This window comes from Chiloscyllium plagiosum, chromosome 23 (genome assembly GCF_004010195.1).
Source record: "Chiloscyllium plagiosum isolate BGI_BamShark_2017 chromosome 23, ASM401019v2, whole genome shotgun sequence".
In the NCBI taxonomy this organism is placed as follows: domain Eukaryota; kingdom Metazoa; phylum Chordata; class Chondrichthyes; order Orectolobiformes; family Hemiscylliidae; genus Chiloscyllium; species Chiloscyllium plagiosum.
The window spans coordinates 39,627,672-39,649,598 of record NC_057732.1 but is presented as its reverse complement, the minus strand read 5'-3'; the positions used below and the strand labels follow the sequence as shown (position 1 = coordinate 39,649,598).

The window sequence follows — 21,927 nt, the reverse complement described above, 5'->3', positions numbered from 1 at the left end:
TCGCTGAGCTGGAAGGTTTGTTTTCAGACGTTTCATCACCATACTAGGTAACCTCAGTGACCCTCCGAATGAAGCGCTGGTGGCATGGCCTGCTTTTTATTTGTGTTTAGGTTTCTTTGGGTTGGTGATGTAATTTCCTGTTCTTCTCCGGGGGCTGGTAAATTGGATCCAAGTAATATGTTTGTTGATAGCGTTCTGGTCGGAATGTCATGTTTCTAGGAATTGTCGTGCATGTCTGTTTGGCTTGTCCTAGGATGGATGTGTTGTCCCACTAATTTCACTAAAGAGGAAAACAATAACAAATTGCCACTCCTAGATGTCACAGTAGAGCGAGCAGCCAATGGGGAACTTGAAACCAACGTCTACAGGAAAACAACACATACTGACCAGTGCAGAACTACACAAGCAATCATCCTAACATCCACAAACGAAGTTGCATTAAAACATTATTTCAACAAGCCACCACACAATGCAGCACAGAGGAACTACACAGAGGAAAATCACCTATACAGTGTATTAAAAAAGAACGGTACCCAATGAATACAGTCTGCCAATTTCTCAGCAGCAAACCCAAACAAACAGACAAAACGAGTCCAGAAACCCTAGCCACTCTCCCCTACGTCAAAAACATCTCGGAAATGACTGCCAGACTACTCAGACCCCTTGGCATCATGGTACAAAGCCACAACACACTAAAACAGCAGCTAATGAACTTGAAAGACCCTATACAGACAACAAACAAAACTAATGTCATTTACAAAATACCTTTGCAAGAACTGTAACAAACACTACATTGGACAAACAAGTAGGAAACTAGCCACCAGGATACATGAACATCAACTCGCCACAAAACGACATGACCCTCTCTCACTGGTATCACTACATATAAATGAGGAAGGACACCACTTTGACTGGGACAACACATCCATCCTAGGACAAGCCAAACAGAGAAACACAAGAATTCCAAGAAGCATGGCATTCCAAACGGAACTCTATCAACAAACACATCGAGTTAGACCCCATCTACCACCGCCTGAGAAAAAGAACAGGGAATTACATCAACCCAAGGAAACCTAAATACACCAATAGAAAGCAGGCCATGCCAGCAGCGCTTCATCCAGAAACTCACTGATGATGTTACCTAGCATAGTGACGAAACGTCTGAAAATGAACCTTCCAGCTCAGCGAGCAAAACATACATCGAGAACCTTTACCTGAGCTACAAATCTTCTCAAACCCACTAATGTATTCCCATCTTTCTTCTTAGCCCTTCAACTGTGTATCTTTGCTTTTGACTGTTCCAGGCGATGGTGATCATAAATGGATACCTTTATATATTTGGTGGGACAACTGGTTACGTTTACAACACAGATTTGCACCGATTAGATCTTACAGCTCGGGAATGGATACAACTCAAACCAAATAACCCTCCTAGTGATTTACCTGAAGAAAGGTGAGCCACAGCTGCCAATTGGGCAGCTCTTTATCAAATAGCATCAGTGACCTTCTCGTTATGTTAGGCCTGACTGCAGATTCTTTGCAGCTTTTGAATGCAACAGATTTTTTGCCGAATTGTTTATTTTATTTTATTAACAAAGGTTTGACTAGTGTCAAAAGCTCTATCCATCTAGAGACTACACCACACAGCAGGAAGGGGTGTGCCTTAATCCTTGCCCGTGTTGAATTTCAGACACCGTCCCAACAGACTTTGGATTCTCTGAGTTCTGTATTGGGAGTGTACGTTTGGTTTGTATTCACATGTTGATGGAAGAGGAAGAGTGGGAAATTACAATGATATACATTTGCAATGGAGTATTCTTCCAGCATTCCATTACAATGGTCTTTTAAAGTGGAATATCCCATTCATGAGGACACATTCCACAACTGAACATGCCTCTTGCTGGAGGACCAGTGGGTTCTAGGTCAAGATACAAGGATAAACTGGCCATATAAAACTGTGAACCTAAGGATGGTTAACACTGCCTTCTACAAATCAAAAATAATTGATTTTATTAATACAAAAAAGCTAATGGGTATAAACGTCTGCTAAATTAGCTTAATAAAGTTGTGATAAGAGAGATGACCTTTTAGACTTTCTACATTTTGAGAAGTTAAGGAAATGCTGAGAGCAAAAGGAAGAATAGGAGAGAAATGGGTAGGAATCAAGGATCTGAAGAAGTGCTGACCAGTGCAAAAGCTAAGGAAGTGGTAGAAAAGGAGAAGCTCTGTCAGAAGAATTTGGTGTCTATGGAAACAAGTGAGGTGAAGGAGGAGGACATTAAGATGGGTATGTGTGGAGGCCTTTACTGGCAACTCACGTTGGTGGGTATAGGGAATCATTTGGAACTAGAGAATTCCAAACTACCAGACTTGGTGAAAATTCTGAGGGGAGTTTACTGAGGTAGGGGGCCAGTTGGAGTAGCAAGGGATCCTGCATTCAGGTTCTTGTGTTTGAAGACCACTGTCGTGGACCTGCTGGACTTAACCACACAACTTCAAGGGACAGTGGGTGGTCTGGGGTGGAAGAACAGCTGAGTAAGAATGTTTAGGGTTACTTGTGTTTTCAGGTACCGACATGAAATTGCTCACGATGGGCAAAGGATATACATATTAGGAGGAGGAACTTCATGGACAACGTATCCGCTGGATAAGGTAGGGAGAGATCACTCACTCCTGTCACTTAATCGTGAAACACCTTGGAGGTTGTTCTAGATTTATACAGATATGTCAAGACATTGTAGATGAAATAAGAATTTTGGATGGCGTCTGATTGCTCTTGCGGAATTGGACTTCATCCAGTGTCGATGTCAGGCTGGATGAGAGGGCTAATGATGCAGAAGGGAACACTTACTCTTATTACCAGGCTGAAAGGGAATAAGTGGAAAGTTCCATTCATCAGATTTGAGGTGGGCTACCGTGGGTGAGGTGGTAGTCTAGAATAAACTGCTGCTTGGGTCATTTGTTGGATCAACATTGCTTCCTATGTGTGCAGCATTGTGGATATAGGGTTTAATTTTTAGAACATTATATGTGACTGAAAATTAATATTAAATGTATAATATTCTAAGTTGTGAGAAAGAATGAACAATGCAATTGCATCATGAAGGAATTAAATTGAGCATGGAAAAGAGTATACAAAAGTGAGCAAAATCATCTCCAGTTTAAATAAAGGTATTCCAGTCCATAGGATAATTTAAACTAGTAACATGTTTTAAAACTTCATTGATTAATTTCACCCATTAACAAAAAAATAACTTTGGATGTTAAATGAGTTCAAAGTGTTGTTAGATGCTTGGCTGGGACAAGTCAGTGGGCTGAATGACTTTCTCTTAAGATTCAGAAAGTTAAGGCTGTTTCACAGTACGGTGTTCTAAACCTTAATTTTCAAGTTCTATTTCCCTTTCACAAAAATGTAAATTCAAGACTTGTTTCATTTCCAGATACACACATACAACCTGGAGACTAATACATGGGAGGAAATACAAACAAAACCACAGGACAGAATAGGTAAGTCAAGAGTAGATTGCTCTGCTAAATGTATCCAAAAGTGTGTCCAAGAGGATCATTTTAACCCTTTCCATTTTGAAGAGATTTTCAAACGTCTCTTGCCACTTTTTTTGACCTCATTTCCTTGCCCTCCTGTTTCTGTTCTTTCCATCCTCTTTTTTTTTTTTTCCCTTCTTTGGTCCTTTCCCACCCCTAATCAACCCCTGGGAGATAACTAGGAGGGTGGGGGTGAGGTAGCTGGGAAGATAGGTAGGTGCGGGGTGTTGGTGGTAGGTCGGAGGGGAGGGTGGACTGGATAGATGGGAAGGAAGATGGACAAGGAGGACAGTTCGAGTTGGAGGGTTAGATCTGGGATGAGGTGGGGGAAGGGGAGATGAGGAAACTGGTGATCGAATTTGATGCCATGTGGTTGAAGGGTCCTAAGGTGGAAAATGATGTGTTCTTCGGGCGTCAGTTGTGGAGGTGGCCCAGGACTTGCGTGTCCTTGGTGAAGTGGGAGGGGGAGTTGAGCTGGTCAGCCACAGTGTGGTGGAGTTATTTGGTGCTGTGTCCCAGAGATGTTCCCTGAAACGTTTCGCAAGTTGGCATCCTGTCTCCTCAATATAAAGGAGAGCACATCGGGTGCAGTAGACATAGTAGATGTGGTGTTTGGATGTGTAGGAAATCTCTGCTGGATGTGGAAGGATCCTACTATTCTTGCAATTGGAGGGGTGGTATTTGAAGACAGAGTTGCGGGAAGTGGAGATGTGCTGGAGGCATTGTTGATCGTGTGGGAGGGGATATTGCGGTCCTTGAAATAGCAGGCCATCTGCTATGTCTTGGAGTGGAATTGCTCCTCCTGGGAGCAGATACGGTGGAGGAATTGGGAGTAAGGGATCGTGTTTTTACAGGATGGTTGGTGGGAGGGGGTGTAGTCAAGAGGCAGCTGTGGGAGTCGGTGGGTTTGAAATAGATGTCAGTGTTGAGTCGGTCGCTGGAGATGGAGGTGGGAAGGTCCAGGAAGGAGAAGGAGGTGTCTGAGATGGTCCAGGTGAACTTGAGGTCAGGGTGGAAGGTGTTTGTGAAGTTGACTAGCTGCTCAGGCTCCTAGTGGGAGCACGAGGTGGCGCCAATACAGTCGTCAATATAGCGGAGGAAAAGGTGGGATTAGTGCCAGTGTAACTGCAGAAGATGGACTGTTCTATGTATCTGACATCTAGCATATGCCTGCTTGGAGGAAGAGCATTTTAGCTCATCCTATTCACCTGTCTATTTCCTATGTAACTGCAAATTTTCTGTTCAGCTGTCTATCTAATTTATTTTTGAAAATCATGATTGAATCTGCATATATTGGTCTTTTCAAGCTATGGAAACTATAACATAACCACTTGTTGCTTTTTGGAAAAAAAATGTTGTGTTGCCTTTGTTTTTTCTTTTGCCAATGACTTTAAATCCATGTCCTCTGGTTCCTGGCCCCTTCATTAATGGCAACAGTTTATCTCTTCCTCCTTAATCTAAACCTGTCATGATTTTTGAACAGCTATCAAATTTCTTCTGAACTTTCTTTCCTCTAAGGAGGACAAACCTAGTTTCTCTGTATGACTGGAAACTTTCTCTTTTTAACTTTTTTTTTGTTCCCTTTTCTCAGTGCTTTCACATCCTTCCTGAGGTAGGGTACTGGGAATTGTAAGTACTGTGTCCCGTTCTGGTTGCCCTGTTTATAGGAAGGATGTCATTAAGCTGGAGAGGATTCAGAAGAGATTTACTGGGATGTTGCCAGGAATGGGGGTGGGGTTTATGGGGAGAGGGTGGATAGACTGAGACTTCTTACATTGGTGTATAGGAGGTTATGGGGTGACCTTTTATAGAGATTTATAAAATCATGAGGTGAATGGTAAGGTGATGGTATTCAAAATAAGGGGGCATATTTTTAAGTTGAGAGGAGAAAGATTTGAAAAAGGCATGAGGGGCAACTTTTTCTTTTTCAAGCTGTGGAATGAACTTCCAGAGGAAGTGGTGGATATGAGTACAGTTACAAAGTTTAAAAAAACTTTAGATGAGTAAATGAATAAGAACTGTTTGGAGAATATGGGCCAAGCGCAGACTGATGGGCCTAGTTTAGTTTGGGATTAAGGTCGACATGGACTGGTTGGACCAAAGGGTCTGTTTCCATGCTGTGTGCCTGTATGACTGACCCGTACCCTGTGTTCCACTTGCTCCTCTCTGCTTTTTCAAAAGTGCAAACTATTTCAAACCCTTTTCAGTTCTGAAGAAATCCTAATTTGATTTTAAATGTTAACTCTGCAGATACTGCCAGACTAGTCTCTAACACTTTGGAAATTAAAACAATCTTCATTTATTGTTAGAAACTATATGCTTTTCGTTCATTAGCTCGATAGAAACTTATTTCCAACCCCACTTCTCAATAGTTTGGATCTTTTTTGTAACCATATATTTTTTAATGGATTTGTGTTTTCTTGTAGGTTTTCCTGCTGCCAGAAGGTGTCATAGCTGTGTACAAATTGGGCATGGTAAGAAGTTTGGTATTGACAGCTGTTTAGTTTGACATCCGACTGTACCCAGCATTGTGTCTTGTATTGCACATCTATTTATTTAGAAAAACAGTTTCTCCTCTACAGGGAAATGCTGATTTCAAGTGTTTCTTTTGTACAGATTTAAACCTAAGAACTAAAAATGAAGTAATTCCACTTTGGGCAATGACATCGCCATTCAGATTTTTACTGTTATCACCAGGAGATTTTTTGAAAAATATAAACTGGGTCACCTAAATCGTTTATTTCTTAGAAGGAAAGAAATAAAAAGTTTAATTCAATCAGATGACTCATGATCATATTGTCACCTGAGTCAGTGGATTACAGTTGGGTAACCTCTGAAGACTTGAACATGGAAATCTAGGTTTGATTATAAGAGTCTGTGACACTGCCTGAGGTGCCACCTTTCCAATGAGTTTTTAACCAAGACCTGTGTCCACCCCATCATGTGGATGTAAATTCTCATGGAACACAGGAGCTGAAGTAGGCTGTTCAGCTTCTCAAACCTACTTTGCTGTTCCAGATATGGTCTCACTCACTGCCATATTTGTGCACTGTCCTCATGCCTCTTCATGTCATCTTGATGTTCACTATTGGAAGAATAACCGGGAACTTTCCTAGATTATATAGCCCTAGCCACTGTTTATTCCTCCGTCAATATCACTAAAATTGATTATCTGGTCATTGTCATACTGCTGTTTGTGGGAATTTGCTTGCACAAGTTAGCTGTCATGCCTTCTGCATTGTACAAATATTAAATTCTCACCCTGAGATTGTATAAGACATCCAGTAAAGGATAAACAGAAAATTTCAGTCCTCATTCAAATTTCCAAATTCATAGCTATAAACTCCATCCCTCTCTCCCTGGGAACAATCCTGAGATTAAGCTGGTTTTTCTGCAACTTGGGGTCACACTTGGTCCCAAATTGAACTTACAATCTAATTTGTCCCATCAATATGACCTCTAACATTATCCAACTTCATCCCTGTCTCAGCTCATCACTTGCTAAAACATTTGTTTATGCCTTTGTGACCTTTAGACTTGACTATTCCAACTCGATCCTTACGTTTCTCTTACATTCTGCCTTTCCTACATTGTTTCTCCTTTAATTCTTCCCCATTTCTCACCCCAATCACTTCAATGCTTGCTGACTGACTTTGGCTCCTATTCAGGTAAGATCTGGATAATAAAATTTACATCCTTGTTTTTAATTCTCTCCATGGCCTTGCCACATCTGTTGTCTGTAATGCCTCCAGCCCACAGCCTTCAGATATTCCCATGTCTCTTGCTGGACCTTTTGGATGCTCAATTTATAAACTTGCCAATGAACTAAGTAGCATCCTGAAATGAAATTACTACCATTTCTGACCATACTTGTGGTCGCCTAGTCTACAATCTCTGAAATAGCCTTTATACACATCTTTGCAATTCCTCTGTCCTTTAAAACCCTTTTTAAACATACCTCTCTGACCAAACATTTGGTCACATGGCCTGCCTATCTCCTCCTGTGGCTCAGTCTCTTACTTTTGTTTTACAGTGGTCCTGTGAAGTGCCTTGGTGCACTTTTGTATATTAGAAGTGCAGATCACATCGTTGTGAAAAATCACAATAATTTGTACTTTTTTGGCAGATGTGTACGTGTGTGGTGGATATAATGGTGAGGTAATACTTGGGGACCTCTGGAAGCTCAATTTACAGACTTTCCAATGGACACGGTTGCCTGCGGAAATGCCAGAGCCTGCTTACTTTCACTGTGCAGCTGTAACCCCGGTGAGTAGCTTAGAGTAATGTCTTTCCGTGCTGGTTTATTTGTAAACTACAATCAGCCACTGCTGAACCCAAGGCTGTCTTTGTCCAATAGCCCTCCCTGTTAGCACTGGGCAGGAATTGCAGATGTTCAGAGAAGACTGTGAATCTTCCCTGTTGAATTTACCAATAATTGAGGTTCATTAATTCTGGCCCTGGCCTTGTACAAGAAAAATACAAGAGAATGCTCTGTCTTTCACCTAATATCTGTTTGTTATTGCTTCTCATTTTAGCCACCTACCGATAGACAGCAGAAAACAGTAATGGTGAGATCCAGTCGTTTGACTCTATTTTAATTTGATGCTTAGGACTGTTACCTTGGCATAAACCCTGTCTGTACAACTTTCCAAATTAAAAGGCATTTACCAGAGTTATTACATTTCTCCCAGAACGTTGAGATCCACTTGGAGAAGTTTCTTTTCCTTCTGTGCAGTTGCACAAAAGTGTGTAACCATTAGCCCTGCACCTACATCTAGGTAATTTTAATAAAAATGTTAAATCAAAATAGTTCCAAGACTGATCCCTGAAGTGCCTCATTAGGTCAGTGATCAAATGTACTATCCTTCCTTGAAACTTAAGGCTTCTTACACACTCTCCCTAAATAATGTCAGGCATTCTATAAAATAATCCCAACATGTCTGTTCTTCCTCTGGTCGACTTCAAATACCATTGGTGGTAGTTTACTTCCTTTGCAAAGTGCAAAATGTTCTCTCCCAATGCAATTTACTTTGGGGATCTTGAAGGGTAGTAGTGGTTGGGATTTAACTTTTTTTAGATCATTCAAACAGGTACTGAATGATAACTGCACTGAAATGCTAGATTTGGCTATGCACACTGTCCCTGCAGTGGCTCGTTTGGAGTCAGACAATGGCAAACTGAAGGTCCTTACTATGTATGTTTTACAGGCTGGCTGCATGTACGTGCATGGTGGAGTGGTCAACATCCATGAGAATAAACGGACTGATTCCCTCTACAAAATCTGGCTGGTAGTGCCCAGCCTCTTTGAACTTTGTTGGGAGAGGCTGCTGAAGAGTCTCCCACACTTAACGCAGTTCTCCACCACACAACTACTCAATCTTGGACTTACACAAGGACTTGTGGAGAGGTTGAAGTGACTGCCAGAGTGAAGAAGGTAGAGAGAGACAAACAGATGTGGATTCTGCAATATGGATGATGGGCAGTGTCGGAGGAAACTGCTGGGAAGAATACTCCCCAAGGCCTTATCTGCCATAAGTGTTAGATGTCTCAGCTACTTTTTATTTTAGAAGACCTCCTGTCACTTGCTTGCATTGTGATGTGGACTGACCCCCCTCTCCCACCACCTTTTCACAAAGGCAAGTGGAGCCTACTTTGTAATTTTTTTTTTAAAACTTGTGCCCTGACACTGGAACAGTTCCAGTTTGGAATTGCAGGTCAGCCTGCCTCTAAAGGAGAGAGTCTGTTTCAGACTGTCTCATCAATTCCAACACCTTCATGTCTCAGCAGTTTTTAAAAGTCCCATTTAATTCAATAAAGTGTCATTTTTTCCCCTCCCACAAACCAACTTCCATGAGTGAGGTTTTAGAACTGATGATCTCACATGAAACAGCCCTTTTTAAAATTTTCTTTCAAATTTGACAGACCTGCAGTGCATGTCCAATATTTTGTTTCAATTTCAGATGTGAAACACTCTTTTCCTTTATTTTCTTTTAGTATCTGTTTTGCCATCCCACCCCACTTAAATCTTTGTATCAAGAGCCAAAAACAAGCAAGCGGTTGCCTTAATATCATTTTAATCACCAAGTACTTTTCACACATGCAGTGAGTCCATCCAGATTGTGTTTGAGCCATGCTGATTTGGATTCAACTTGTTTTTTTATAAAGCTATAATTATAAGGAAAAAACATTTCACGTTGCATTCATCTTACTGCCATGCCTTATAGAACCTCCATCCCTCCCACAGGCTCTTTCTAACCTGTCAGTAATTAATGGGGGGGTGGTGGTGGTGGTTGTGGTTGTGGTTAGGGTCAGTTGAACATTGATAAATTATCCTTTGTGGATGTTTAGACAAAAGAGATTGAGTGGAAAATAACTGGCTATTCCAAACATTATGGGCAATCACTTTTCCCTCAGATTCCTAATTTTCTGCAAGGGGGAAAGAATCTCAGACACTTTATGCAGCTGCAATAATGAACTGCAGTGGTGATAGGTTGCCAACCTGGTAGGTTTCTACAGTACCCTTTCCATAATTTGTTACCCTAGCCCACAAAAAAAACCTGCTAAAAGACGACATTCAACCAATAGCCCATTACTCATGGGGAATGGAGACATTTGAATTGTAATTCTGGGGTTGGGGTTTGGATACAGAAACCTGATCCTATCCCAGCGAGTTGAGAAATCCTGCTTTCTAGCCCACCATGATGATGAAGGTGCATCCTACTCAAGCCACCTTATCCTCTACTTGCTCAGGTAAATTGTCTCATTTCCCTTTACTCACTTCCTCGAGTGTCATCTAACTCTAAGTCAGTGTACTTTTCAACCCCATTGAGCCATAACTCAATATGAAATTATCAATGTTTTGGGAATCTGTTCACTTCCAATTTGGCCTGGCTGTTACTGTCTTTTGGCAACTAATTAACCTTTCTCTGGATAAGCCCAGGATCAGATGCAATTAGTCTTTAAAGTTCAACTCTTGAAACCAATTATTTGAATTAATTTGCCCAGTGGCTACAGTAACAGCAGCAATGTAGAGCATAGCAATTATGTTTTGAGTAATCAGGTTGGTTAAGATTGAAAGTTGCTAATTTTACAAGCTGCAATGAAAAGTATATTTAAAATAATGAGGTGATCACTATGTAGTATACACTAAGAACCAGCACCATGCAAACCCATTCAACTTCTATCATGGCAAGTAATGTATGCCGAGACTTTAGTAAATATGGTGTTCTTTGAGTAACTGTGATAAGGATTTGACCTGGTTCTTGTTTTAAAAAGTCAATTTATCAGAGGCCTGTTTTCATGAATCTGAAGTTTCACTCAAGGCACCCAATGTAAGTGAAGTACTGAAAGAAAAAAGGTGGTCAGTCCTTGTATTCTCCATCTTTCTCACCACCACCACTACTTTGTCCAGGTTTGACTTTTAAAATCACTGCAAGATTTTCTTTCTCCCCACATCTTTTGTTAAGTTAATAAAAGCATGGATAAATCTGAATTGTTCATCAAGTTTATGACCAAAGTGCTTAGTATGTACAATCAAGCTAGCAGTATCTATGCAGACTGGTTTCTGGTGGTATAGTGTCCAGACATTTCAGCAATATAGGCAGAAGTAGTAACATTTCCTTTTGATGTACCCATCCAAATATCTTAATTTTAACAGGACCTGCATCTACCACTTCTGCTGGAAGTTCGTTCTATATATGAAGTACCCTGTGTGAATTTGTACCTCAGGTCCCTTTTAAATCTCTCTCCTCTCACCTTATGCCCGGTAACTATGAACACCCCTACCCTAGGGAAAAGACCTTCACTATTCACCTAATCTGTGCCCCTCCATGATTTTCTAAAGGTCATCCCTCAACTTCCTCGACTCCAGGGAAGTCCCACTGTATCCAGACTCCATGTAACTTAAGTCTTCTCAGCAATAATAATAATAATAACCACAACCATATAATGACCATAGTGCTCCAAAAGTGGCCTCACCAAACAGTGGGAGATAGAGGGTATGAGTATTCACCTTAAACTTCACTTATAAAAAAGGTAGAAAATGAAAACTAAGACAATAGATGCAAGAACTATTTAAATGGTTTAGGATCAATGTACCAAATTGTTTTGAGTAATAAATAAATCTGACTACAGGCTTCAGTATTTTTAAGCAAGAAAATTGAATTGTTTTAAAGTTTTTGAATTGTTGAAATATGGAGTTATTGGGCATTACAGGGTTCCTAAATCAGACATTAACTATGGTCATCCTTCTGACAAGCCTAGACTCACTTTACTGGAGATCATCCTCAATCAAAAAGCATAATCAGACTGGAGATTTGAAAAATCAGATCAGCTCCACTTATTGTGAACTTTAAGGAAGGAATGAAAATTGGGTGAAAAAGTGATTGGTGAACTTTTTGTCTGATAATTCTTTAACTTATTGGAGGCTTAAAAATAGGTTAACCTACAACTGGAATCTCTGCATTCCTCCAATTCTGCCTTCCCACTTTATCCCATCCTTTGGCAGCCCCCCCAGCCTCGACTAAAAATGGACTGTGCTAATTAAAAGTTGACTACCCACCTGTAATGATATAGTGGTACAGGTTGTGGAAATCACTTACAACTATTCAGACTGACATTTCCTTCTCCCCCCCATCCTAATTTGTCTGAAGCCAATCGTCCCATTTAATTTCTTCAGGAGAATTGAATTTTAATTGTTCAGTCCAGCCTATTCCAAAAAGCGTTCCACAAGTTATGTCCTTTCATAAAAAAGGAAATTGAAAGAAATCCATGCTTAACCCTATCCAATTACAATGATTGATGTTCATAAAACATCCCCCTCATGAGTTTAAAGGAACTCAAATCATTGGAGGCTACTTTTCCAAATTAGAGATCCAATGATAACTGTTCTTCGAAATATTTCTTGCATCCTTTCTACAGCCACGAGAGCTCAAACATGACAGTATTTTACTGAAGGTTACCCAAGCTCTTGCATAAGGGTAAATGGCTCATCATTTTTCCATTATTATACATTGCTTTAGTGTTAGAAAAATGATACATTAACTCAAGTCTTTCCTTAGTCCAACTTCTTGTAAACAAAATGTTCAAGGTTTGATCTGCACTTCATACAAACATTACTTAACCTTGCTACTAATTCATCAGCTATTGTTTCAACACATTACTTTGGGTCCAAATACAAACTTGTAGATCATTTCCCTGAATATTGTCTGTTTTATCCTTAACTATTTGAGGGGGGAACATTTCAAATCTGGAGTACACAATTCCAATGATTTGCAGCTTTAAGTAATTTCTCCTCATCCAAGTCCTAAACCATCAACTCATTATGTGGAAATCACATTGAGGTTTTCTCCTCTTCCTCTCCCCACTACTCAAACAAAAAAGGCATGGTGCAAATCTAACTACATGGCCAGATCTGCAACAGCACTGGGTAACATTAAAGCATGATCCTTAGCAAGTTCTTCCAGGCTGGTGTCTGTACCAACCCAAGGGCAATATGAATCAAGTTACAGGACTTGGTTACCAGGACAGCTACCAAGCTATTGAAAATTCTTTAGCACTAAAATCAAGGTGCAGGATTTAAAGGGAGATACAAATTTTATTTTAAACAATTGACTTTATAAATACATTAGTTCTTAGTGCCTCCAACATTGTACACCTCGTAAGCTAGTAAGTCACAGCTTCAAGTATTTTTAACCAGAGTTGGTAGTACAAGTTCAGTCCTTCCAAAACATAAATCATATTTTAGATCAAAATCAGCCACAGCTGTTAAAATAGAATCACACTGTAATCTTCAGACAGACAGGGAAATTGTTCTTGTAATATACAAGTCAGCAATGTTTCAGAGAGAGGATTGGCTTACAGAATCTCTTCCAAAAAGAAATTTTTAAAGCGAGGAAACAAGCTCTATCCTTCCCCCAAATACAGAACGTGAAAACAAGGGGACACACTGGAGAAAAGAACAGTGGGTCTTCAAACAGTGTTAAGTTGTGTCTGTCAGCTATTAACACCAGCACTGAAGCTCAATTCAAAACAGCAACAGTTCCCATTCCTGGAAGATTCCCAAGGCTTACTGGCTGCCAATAAGAATCTTGAGTTGTTCAAGCTTTTGGAAAACAAAGTTCAGCAATTCCATTTCAGCATCCACTTTGAGATGGAGCAAAGAAATACATGGACATAATGATGAGGTAGACTACCACCAATGCTGTGCCTGTGGAGACAAATCAGTGTCAAGATTTAAAAAAAATTGTAAAGTCCCAACTCAAGGTGAAAGGATACCAGTTGATACAGAATGGGAGATTATCTGCAGTCAACACCTTCACTCAGCATGAAGCATCCGTGACTAGGCAAATTAGTTGAGCTGAATGGTCAGTTTGTCCGCTGTAAATATGACAAGCTTGGTTCAGTCCCAGCATTGCTGAAGAACTCTGGCCTGAAAGAGCAAGTCCTACCTCAAAATTCATTGATTTTTTAAGTACTCAATTGGATATTGATTGAAAGGGAGACATGGTGGTAGTGTCACTAGATAAATTATTCCTGAACACCAGGCTATAGTTCTGGACAAAGATCAATTTAAATCTCAACTTGGCAGATAGTGTAATTTGAACTGAATAAAAGCTGGCCTGATGGAAAGTATGTAACCAGTGTCAAATGGTGGTAATTCCACAGACATTAATGTGCTTTAGGGAAGGAAAATCTGTCCTTACCTGCTCTGGCCTACATGCAACTTCAGACCCAAAGCTATGTGGTTGACTTTGGACTGCCTGCTCAGCCATTAAGAATGGGTGATTAATGCTGGCCCAACAAATTCAGTTTAGCTTAAAGAGTGCAGTGATTCTAACCTGGGATCCCACAGGCCAGGGCAACGGGGTCAACTCAATATTTTCAAATCCATAAACTTCCAGTTAGGTAACTATTGTTAAATATGGCACAGGTTGAACAGTGAAGTTCTGTTCCAAAAACAGGTTTTGGCTCAAGTGCAGAACATCTGAAAGTACTAGTGACATTTTAGTTGTTCTGTTGCCTCTGGTCAAACTGTCAACTGAGACACATGAAAGTGTGCTCATTAAGATCAACAATCTGCAAAACCTTCCTCCAATAACTTTGGGGCAGGTAATGATTTTTTAAAAACGAGGGTGTGAATGCATCACAACTCCATATCCAAGTTGATTTCTATTGTGGAATGCAGAATGTCAAGATAACTTCTGATGCCAGAAGTTATTCAGAATAGGCAACTGCAGAGCTTATTGTTCAAGCCTAGTTATTAATCTTTGCAAACAACCAAAAAGCAGAAACTACCATTCATTGGAAGTATTAGTCCCACTCCATAAATTAGAGCACTGTCTAGGCTGACAGTTAAGTGCATTATTAACACATGTTCTTCAGTTGGACTAGGACTTAATCTGCCCTCAGGTCAATGCGAGAGATCCACCATTGCCATGTTGAAGATCAGGGGGAAAAAAAAAAGGTCTTTGTTCTTCAACAAGTATTAACCAAGGTATGCACAGTGGCATCTTACTACACATAATTGGCTGGCACAAAATATTTAAATGGTACGCAAAATGTTTGAGGTTCTGAAAAGTAGTATTGTTTAGAAATAAAAGTCATTCCAAACGGTCAAAAAAGACTTGTATACTTGCGCATCAATAGGACAGACAGCACATCTCAATCAGGCTGCAAATAAACATGTGCACACAGTCTTTTGTTCTATACCAGAACACCACAAGACAAAGTAAATGCAAAGACTATTATTGATCAAACATCTAATTGCAGTATTTGGAAAGACATGCAAGTTGATTCAGCTAAATACCCTTGCTCCCATTATGCAAATTGTATACTTCACAGATTCAGCAAGATAATCATATGTTTTAACTCCTCTACAGGTCAAGAAAGAGAACCTACCCTGGAAATAGTCACACTTGCCATCCATAAAGATATAATTCATCAAGATGACACTGAATATTGATGCCCAAAGATGGAGATCACTGAAGAGCAAATTAAATCCTACAGGCTAGACAAAAGATAATTGTGTCAATATATGGGCTGTTAAGATTGGTACAACTTGGTACAATTTTAAAAGAAAACAGTCTTTTAAATACATTCTTGTAACTGAATGAAAGATTCACTCTCCCACTTTCCACCTCAACCTAAAACGCTAAACTCCCTCAGATTAAAAGTCTCACTCAGCTTTGAAAATAATACAAATTTATTTTGAGGAATTTTGTAAAAATTAGGGATGTTGCATTTAAGTTTCAGATTCCCTACAAGAACATCCTCTCAGTATCTAGGAGAAAGTGAGGTCTGCAGACGCTGGAGATCAAAGCTGAAACTTTATTGCTGGAACAGCACAGCAGGTCAGGCAGCATCTAGGGAACAGAAGATTCGACGTTTCGGGCACATGCCCTTCTTCAGGAAGGGCATGTGCCCGAAACATCGAATCTTCTGTTCCCTAGATGCTGCCTGACCTGCTGTGCTGTTCCAGCAATAAAGTTTCAGCTCCTCTCAGTATCTACCCTATCAACAGTCAAATCTATTTCAATAGGACAACCTCTCATCTCCAATGAACACAAGCCCAAAATGCTCAAACTCTGCTCCCTTATAAAACAACCCCTTCCTCCCAATAGGTCAGTCTAGTGAATATTCTCCAAACTGCATCCAATAAGTGTATATTCTCTTCCCCACCCCCCCAAGAAAGGAGAACAATAAGACTGTATACAATATTCTTGGTGTGGTCTCAGTGTCCTATAGTTTTAGGAAGATTTTCCTTTCAAATCACACTCCTGCAATATAGGTGAACATTCAATTTGCCTTCCCAATTACTTGCTACAACTGCATGCTTCCTGTAATATATGCAATTTATCAAACATTTCCCTTTCACAAATCCATAACATCTCTGTCCAATTGCATTCAGATTTCTAAACTTACTGCTCCTATCACCATTTTAATGTGCCAAATGACAAAATAGTATTTTCCCTAATGACAGACTTTAGACTAACTAGCTTACAGCTTCCTGCTTTGTTTTCACTGAGTAATGTTACATTCAGAGTTTCCCAAACCTACTGGAATGTTTCCAGAATTTGGGGTAAGTTTTGAAAAGGTTACAACTCATGCATCCAAGATTCTAGGATAGATGCCATTAAGTCAAGCTGTCAAGACAGTTTTTTTTCCTCTCTCTCTGCTCCTTCCTCCAATTTTAAACATTAACTTGCAATGCTTCAATTCAGGAGGTAATTCTAGTGTTGGACCACATGCTGTCACTCAGCAATATCATCCCTGTATCAAATCCCCTCCAAATTCAATCCTACTCTTTCCTATCCCACATCCCTTCTCAAATCTAATAGCTCCTATCCATAATATTACCAATCATCCAGTATACAAGTTCTTGCACAGCCTTGTTCTTTGTTCCCTTCCTTTAGTTCTACATACTTCCACCGAATCTGGTTTTTTCTCCCATCTCCATTCCTATATACTATGCTTGGGGAGTTAAATACTTACATAAATGACTGAGAAAAGTACCAAGATTGGGATTTGCAGCATACACACTTGCACAGCGATGGAACTCCCAACTTCCAGGCTGAGGAAACAGATCAAGATGGATGAACCCAAATTGTTCAAACTGGGTTTTACAGCATTACATCAGGTCATCACTCCCCCTCCAAGAAACTTGCTTCCAACAGCATTGTTCTCTTTGCAAGATCATCCAGGGTTTTCATTAAATGATCAAGATAACTTTTTTTTTTAAAAAGTAACTGGCTATAAATTAGTTTTAATTTGATGTCAAGTGTTATATTGGACTATATATTAAATGCTGCTTATGACAACAGACTGGATAATAAGCATGGCAGCACTGTGGCTCAGTGATTAGCACTGCTATCTCACATCACCAGGGACCCTCAGGTGACTGTGCAGTTCCTAAGTGCTCCAATTTCCTCCCATTATCCAAAGATGTGCAGGTTAGGTGGATTCAGCATGCTAAAAAAATGTAGTGTCCACAGACATGTTGATTAAGTGGATTAGCCATGGAAAATGAAGGTTTTCAGGGATGTGCTTCACAGAATCAGTATGGACTCGACTGGCTGAATGGCCTGCTTCCACACTGTGGGGTTTCTGTGATTCTGTGATTGAAGTGACAGATTAGAAGCTGGTTAGTCTTCACTGGATTGTAATAATTGGTCAAAAATGATTTGCAATAATCTTATACTTTGCAGAAGCTGCATATTGAATGGAAGCCCGTTCTCAGATTTAGAACAAAAAAAAATTTACAGCCCAGGAACAGGCCCTTCGACCCTCCAAGCCTAAGCCAATTCAAATCCACTGTCTAAACCGGTCACCCAATTCCTAAGCATCTGTATCTCTGCTCCCCACCTCCTCATGCATCTGTCCAGACAGATCTTAAATGAACCTACCTTGTCTGCCTCTACCACCTCTGCTGACAACATGTTCGGCTTTTGCCCGAAACGTCGATTTCGAAGCTCCTTGGATGCTGCCTGAACTGCTGTGCTCTTCCAGCACCACTAATCCAGAATCAGGTTTCCAGCATCTGCAGTCATTGTTTTTACCAACATGTTCCAGGCACCTACCACCCTCTGTAGGGTACCGTGTACCCCCCTTAAAAGCTTTTCACCCCTCACCTTGAAAGTGTGACCTCATTATTGAATCCTTCACCCTGGGAAATAGCTTATCTCTATCTACCATATCTATACCCTTTATGGCTTTGTAGACCTCAAATCAGGTCCACCCTCAATCTCCTTTTTTCTAATGAAAACAATCCTAACCTATTCAGCCTCTTTTCATAGCTAGCACCTTCCATACCAGGTAATATCCTTGTAAACCTTCTCTGCACCCTCTCCAAAATGTCCATATCCTTTTGGTAATGTGGCGATCAGAACTGTAGACAGTATTCTAAATGCGGCTGAACTAATGTCTTGTACAATTTTAACATGACCTATCAGCTTTTATACTCAATACCCCGTCCGATAAAGGCAAGCATACCATATGCCTTCTTGACCACTCTATCCATCCATGCAGCAACTTTCAGGGTACAATGGACCTGAACTCCCAGATCTCTCTGCTCATCAACTTTTCCTCAAGGCTCTTGCGTTTACTGTACAATTCGCTCGAGAATTAGACTTCCCAAAATGCATCACCTCACATTTACCTGGATTGAACTCCACCTGCCATTTGTCCACCGAACTCTCCAGTCTATATTTTCCTGTATTCTTTGACAGTCCCCGAGGTTTTCTGCTACTCCACCAATCTTAGAGTCATCTGCAAACTTGCTGATCAGACCAACAGTGCCATCTTCCAGATCATTTGCGTGTATTACAAACACTAATCCCTGTGGAACACCACTGGTCACCTTTCTCCATTTCGAGAAACTCCCTTCAAGTACTTCTGTCTCCTGTTGCTCAATCAGTTCTTTATCCACCTAGCTAGAACACCCTGCGCATCACGTAACTTCACTTTCTCCATTGGTTTACCATGGGGAACCTTATCAAATGCCTTACTAAAGTCCATGTATATGACATCTACAGCCCTTCCTTCACCTATCAACTTGGTCACTTTCTCAAAAGAACTCTATTAAGTTTGTAGGCCAGTTAGAAGTTAAAGTGACCTTACCATTAATCAGGAATCACTTTGTCCTGCTAGTTTCGTAAGCTGGGAGTACAGATCAGAGCAAGAAAAACTAAATTTCTGTTCCCCAATGCCCTAAAACCCATTTCCATCACATCTCAGCATTTGGCAAAGAGGCTAGACCTCAAGTCAAAGATAAGATTGGTATAACATACCTGAGGCTGATGTTGTTCTGCAGAGCAAACTGGATTCCATTTACTATCTCAGGAAGTTCAGGGACCATCGCTAAGACTGTTACACCAAGGAAGTACTGTTTTTAAATTTTTTTTAAAAAGTGATAATTAGAACGAAACAAAAAAGTTGCATGTTAATTTCAACATGTTCCTCCCAAAAACATTGCAAGAAAACATTTGAAGATAACTCCAAAACTCGCTTTCCATCATTGTGCAGATTCTACCCAGTTCTATTTAACTTGGAGGAACAGAGGATTTTTTCCTTAAAATTTCAATGCAGTCATAGTTTAATCTATTTTGCCACTCCGAGAAGGAATCCAACATCTTAGCCGGTTCCAAATTCAGGCACGTCCTCACTGAACTTTCCCCCAATCTAATAATCCTTTTACTAGTACTCTTTCACTAAACGGTGAAAGCAGATTCAATACCAACTTTCATGGAGGGAATTAAATGAAACGTGAAAGATTTGTATACAACGAAAGAGGAGAATGTGACTGAAAGACTAAGTTAGATACCTGACAAGTGTGATGGGCCAGTCAAACAACAGCCCTTTTATTAAATAATGCACACTTAAGAGTCAGATGTACAGCATGGAAACAGACCATTCAGTCCAATCCGTCCATGTTGACCGGTATCCCAACCCAATCTAGTCCTACCTGCAGCACTTGGCCTATATCCCTCCAAACTCTTCCTATTCATATACCCACCCAGATGCCTTTTAAATATTGCAATTGTACCAGCCACCACCATTTCCTCTGGCAGCTCATTCCATACACGTACCACCCTGTGCATGAAAAGGTTGCCCCTTATGTCTCTTTTATATATCTTTCCCTTCTCACTCTAAACCTATGCATTCTAGCTCTGGAATCCACCACCCAGGGAAGAGACTCAATTTATCCTATCCATACCCCTCATTATTTTATAAATCTCTGTAAAAGGTCACCCCTCAGTCTCTGACGCTCCAGGGAAAACAGCCCCAGCCTATTTAATCTCTCCCTGTAGCTCAAATCCTCCAACCCTGGCAACATCCTTGTAAATCTTCTCTGAACCCTTTCAAGTTTCACAACATCTTTCAATAGGAAGGAGACCAGAATTGCACACAACATTCCAACAGTAGCCTAATCAATGTCCTGTACAGCTCCATCATGACCTCCCAACTCCTGTACTCAATACTCTGACCAATAAAGTAAAGCATATCAAACACCTCCTTCACGATCCCATCTACCTGTGACTCCACTTTCAAGGAGCTATGAACCTGCACTCCAAGATCTTTGTTCAACAACACTCTCCAGGATGTTCCCATTAAGTATATAAGTCCTGCTAAGATTTGCTTTCCCAAAATGCAACATCTCACATGCAACACTCCATCTGCCACGTCTCAGCCCATTGGCCCATCTGATCAAGATCCTGTTGTAATCGGAGGTAACCTTCGCTGTCCACACCTCCAATTTTGGTGTCATCTGTAAACTTAGTAACTATACCTCTTATGCTCACATCCAAATCATTTGTATAAAAGAAGTGGACCCAGCACTGATCCTTATGGCACTCTACTGGTCACAGGCCTCCAGTCTGAAAAATAACCCTCCACCACCCTCTGTCTACCTTGAGCCAGTTCTGTATCCAAATGGCTAGTTCTCCCTGTATTCTGTGAAATCTAACTTTGCTAACCAGTATCCCATGGGGAACTTTGTTAAACGCCTTACTGAAGGCCACATAGATCACATCTACTGCTCTGCCCTCATCAATCCTGAGTTTTTTGAAGTAGTAACAATCAAGTTTGAGACACATTATTTCCCCCACACAGTCATGCTGACTATCCCTAATGAGTCCTTGCATTTTCCAAATACATGTACATCCCATCCCCCAATTTTCCCCACTGCTGACATCAGGCTCACTGGGTCTATAGTTCCCTGGTTTGTCCTTACCACCTTTCTTAAACAGTGGCACTATGTTTGCCAACCTCCAGTCTTCCAGCATCTCACCTGTGACTATCGATGACACAAATATTGCAAGAGCCCCTGCAATCACTTCCCTAGCTTCCCACAGAGTTCTAGGGTAACACCTGATCAGAAGTGTGTATACTTCAATGCAAGAAGTATACGAAATAAGGTTGGTGAACTTGCAGGGTGGGTTGGTACCTGGGACTTCGATGTTGTGGCTATTACGGAGACATGGGTAGAACAGGATTGGCTGTTGCAGGTTCCAGGGTTTAAATGTTTTAGTAGGGTCAGAGGTGGGGGTAAAAGAGGGGGAGGTGTGGCATTGCTTGTCAAAGATCGTATTACAGCAGTGGAAAGGACGATGGATGAAGACTCGCCATCTAAGGTAGCTTGGCTGAGGTTAGGAATAGGAAAGGTGAGGTCACCCTGTTAGGAGTTTTCTACGGGCCTCCTAATAGTCCTAGAAACGTAGAAGGAAGGATTGCGAAGATGATTCAGGAGAAGAGTGAAAGTAATAGGGTGGTTGTTATGGGGGACTTTAGCTTTTCCAGTCAATATCTGGAAAGTTATAGCTCGAGTTCGTTAGATGGGTCGGTGTTTGTCCAATGTGTGCAGAAGGGTTTCCTGACACAATATGTAGA

At 40.7% G+C, this 21,927-nt stretch overlaps 2 protein-coding genes across 6 annotated transcripts in view; one reads left to right on the top strand and one right to left on the bottom strand.

The window, feature by feature from the left end:
• klhdc10 (kelch domain containing 10) overlaps window positions 1-11,035 on the top strand; it is a 41,321-nt gene extending 30,286 nt beyond the window's left edge. For both annotated transcript variants that reach the window (XM_043714001.1, XM_043714002.1), the window contains 6 exons: window positions 1,305-1,453; window positions 2,568-2,652; window positions 3,441-3,507; window positions 5,970-6,017; window positions 7,670-7,809; window positions 8,751-11,035. In XM_043714001.1, the coding sequence (XP_043569936.1) occupies window positions 1,305-1,453; window positions 2,568-2,652; window positions 3,441-3,507; window positions 5,970-6,017; window positions 7,670-7,809; window positions 8,751-8,960 (699 nt within the window). In that variant the 3' untranslated portion in view covers window positions 8,961-11,035. The remainder of the gene's footprint in view (window positions 1-1,304; window positions 1,454-2,567; window positions 2,653-3,440; window positions 3,508-5,969; window positions 6,018-7,669; window positions 7,810-8,750) is intronic.
• Window positions 11,036-13,118: 2,083 nt separating this feature from the next.
• cax1 (cation/H+ exchanger protein 1) overlaps window positions 13,119-21,927 on the bottom strand; it is a 63,157-nt gene continuing 54,348 nt past the window's right edge. For 3 of the 4 annotated variants that reach the window (XM_043713995.1, XM_043713996.1, XM_043713997.1), the window contains 4 exons: window positions 19,329-19,423; window positions 17,035-17,113; window positions 15,442-15,550; window positions 13,119-13,750 (listed from right to left, as the gene is read on the bottom strand). In XM_043713995.1, coding sequence (XP_043569930.1) covers window positions 13,677-13,750; window positions 15,442-15,550; window positions 17,035-17,113; window positions 19,329-19,423 — 357 coding nt within the window. In that variant the 3' untranslated portion in view covers window positions 13,119-13,676. Of the gene's footprint in view, window positions 13,751-15,441; window positions 15,551-17,034; window positions 17,114-17,443; window positions 17,655-19,328; window positions 19,424-21,927 lie in introns of those variants that run through there. The other variant, XM_043713998.1, reaches the window with a different exon arrangement.